The 2,133-nt window shown below is 58.9% G+C and overlaps 2 protein-coding genes across 2 annotated transcripts in view; one reads left to right on the top strand and one right to left on the bottom strand.

Moving 5' to 3' along the window:
- Nucleotides 1-1,156, top strand: part of PSMC3IP (PSMC3 interacting protein) — a gene marked incomplete at its 5' end in the record, with an annotated part of 1,723 nt that extends 567 nt beyond the window's left edge. The window contains 3 exons of the mRNA XM_010076421.1: nucleotides 201-260; nucleotides 339-388; nucleotides 1,138-1,156. Of these exons, the coding sequence (XP_010074723.1) occupies nucleotides 201-260; nucleotides 339-388; nucleotides 1,138-1,156 (129 nt within the window). The remainder of the gene's footprint in view (nucleotides 1-200; nucleotides 261-338; nucleotides 389-1,137) is intronic.
- Nucleotides 1,157-1,356: 200 nt separating this feature from the next.
- MLX (MLX, MAX dimerization protein) overlaps nucleotides 1,357-2,133 on the bottom strand; it is a gene marked incomplete at its 5' end in the record, with an annotated part of 2,299 nt that continues 1,522 nt past the window's right edge. The window contains one exon of the mRNA XM_010076420.1: nucleotides 1,357-1,596. Within this exon, the coding sequence (XP_010074722.1) occupies nucleotides 1,357-1,596 (240 nt within the window). The remainder of the gene's footprint in view (nucleotides 1,597-2,133) is intronic.

The following is a 2,133-nucleotide window of genomic DNA, read 5'->3' as shown; positions in this document are numbered from 1 at the left end:
CGGTCCCCGGGAAAAGGGCGTCACTGCGGTGCCCAAGCCCCCACGTCCCTGTCGGGCTCTGCCTGTCCTCGGGACACAGACCAGGCTCTCCTCACGTGATGGATGGCTGCTGCTGTGCCGTCACCTGAGCTGCACTGGCTTGTGACACCCCTATGGGGGACAGCCCCCCCCAAGCCCTCACGGCACCCCTGTTTTGCCAGGCAACCGAGCTGCTGGATGCCATCCTGGAGGGGTACCCCAAAAGCAAGAAAGAATTTTTTGTAAGTAGGGAGGCCGGGCTCTGGCAGCGCTGCCGGGCCAGGGCCCTGCCCTGCTGAGTGCTCTGTGCCTCTGCGCAGGAGGAGGTCGGGATAGAGACGGACGATCACGCTGCCGGCGGCCCCCTGAGGCGCTGGGGGAGTCTTTGCCCCAGAGAGGAGGAGCTGCTGCTGCTGAAATTCAGCTGTGGGGTTGGGTTTGGGGTTATTTCCCTCTTTTTGCAGGCCTGGGGCTGGTTCTGCACGTTCAGATGCGTTTGTTTTAAAATGCTTTGGAGGTGGAGGGGGTGTGGAGCGAGCGGTGCGCACGGGGCCCTCTCACTGTCTCACTTGCAGAGGAAACGTTATTTCTTCCTGCCGAGGTGGGGTGGTGGGGACGGTGTGAGGACGTTGCTGGGGAGTCCCTGGTGTTCCAGCCAGCAAAGGACGCGATGGCCGCAGCGAGGCAAGTGAACTGGTGCCTGTTACTGCTGCAGTTCTCTGCGGGTATTTCCGTGGCTTCCCGCAGCGTGTCTGAGGGGGACAAGAGAGCACGACCCATTAAACACCCGGTGTTTGGTTCAGCTGCCGCCGCTTTGTGTTTTTCTCTGTTCAGAGGGTGTCGGAGCAGCGCTGGGCTCTGGGTGCAGCAGCTCTGAGGGGTGGGGAGGGGACGAGGGAGGAGCGGGTCCCCTGAGCCACGAGGGCTGGGCTGAGCTTCCAAAAACTGCGTCCCCATCTCTGACCAGCTGGAGGGGAAGGCTCCAGGGATCAGCAACAGAAATAAAAGCAGAAAAATCATCAAAACATTCAGCAAAATTTATTTAATTACTTTTCACAATAGAAAAATATGTCGCTTTCACATGTGAGGTCTGTAAAACTCCCCGTCCTCTGCCCCCAGCTCAGCAGCAGAGCCCTGACCCCAGAAGAGGATCTTCCTCAGCACAGAGCAACATCGTCAGGGGTGACACAGCTGTCCCTGTGCATGCTTTACAGGGGACGTGCCTCACCCCAGGGGTCTGGGGCTTCCCCTGCATTGCATTGGAAAGGACACCCCGAGGCAGAGGATGAAGAATAATTCTGTATAAAACAATCATTCTCTGCCTGAGTTCTCCACCACTCACTGCGGGTAGAAGCAGCTGCAGCGTTCAAATCCTGTAACCTGGAGCCGAGCACTGGTAAACCCCTCACCACGGAGGAACAGTGTAAAGTATCTGCTGCGCCTGGAGCAGGAGCACAGCCACGACCACAGCGAGAAAATCCTGCTGCCGGCGTCGCTGCGCTGCAGGAGCCCCAGCAGCACCCACCCCTCGCTGGGCAGCGGCTGCACCGAGGGTGTTGGCCGGAGCCACGACCTGTCCTGGCAGCACAGGACAGGTTAAAGAGTCCCCAGAGCACGTCAGTCTGCAGCTCTGACACCGGCCATACCTCAGGCTGATTGCAGTGATTAATGAAAACAAAAATCAAATCAAATCAAGACTGATGCTGTGTATACAGGTAGCCATATGAAAGGTCTACAGCGGCGCAGCGAGAGCCTGTGCCAGCGCTGAGCTGCAGCTGCAGAACCGCTGTTCTGTCCCGTGCGGCAAAACCCGGGGCACCCTCTGGCCCCGCTGCTCCCGCCCAAGCTACAGCCCCCCACCCCTCAGCAGACCCCTACTCAACACACACTTTTCCCCCTTTGCCAAGTCCCTACAAATATTTGGTAACATCGACTGCGACAGCGCCCAGGGAGCAGCGGTGTCTGCACAGCCTCCTTTTGGTTTGTAGTTAACACAATAAATAATTCTGAGAAGCTTTAAGAACAGCGACAAGGGAGATGGTCCGGCCCTTCCTGGTGCCCGTCCCCCAGGCCCCAGGGCAGGAGCCCCGTTCCCACCGGCGCGGAGGCAGCCCC

Source organism: Pterocles gutturalis, unplaced genomic scaffold, assembly GCF_000699245.1.
Source record: "Pterocles gutturalis isolate BGI_N339 unplaced genomic scaffold, ASM69924v1 scaffold30563, whole genome shotgun sequence".
NCBI classification, from domain to species: domain Eukaryota; kingdom Metazoa; phylum Chordata; class Aves; order Pterocliformes; family Pteroclidae; genus Pterocles; species Pterocles gutturalis.
The sequence above is the reverse complement of the archived record's forward strand: the minus strand, read 5'-3'. Positions and strand labels throughout refer to the sequence as shown.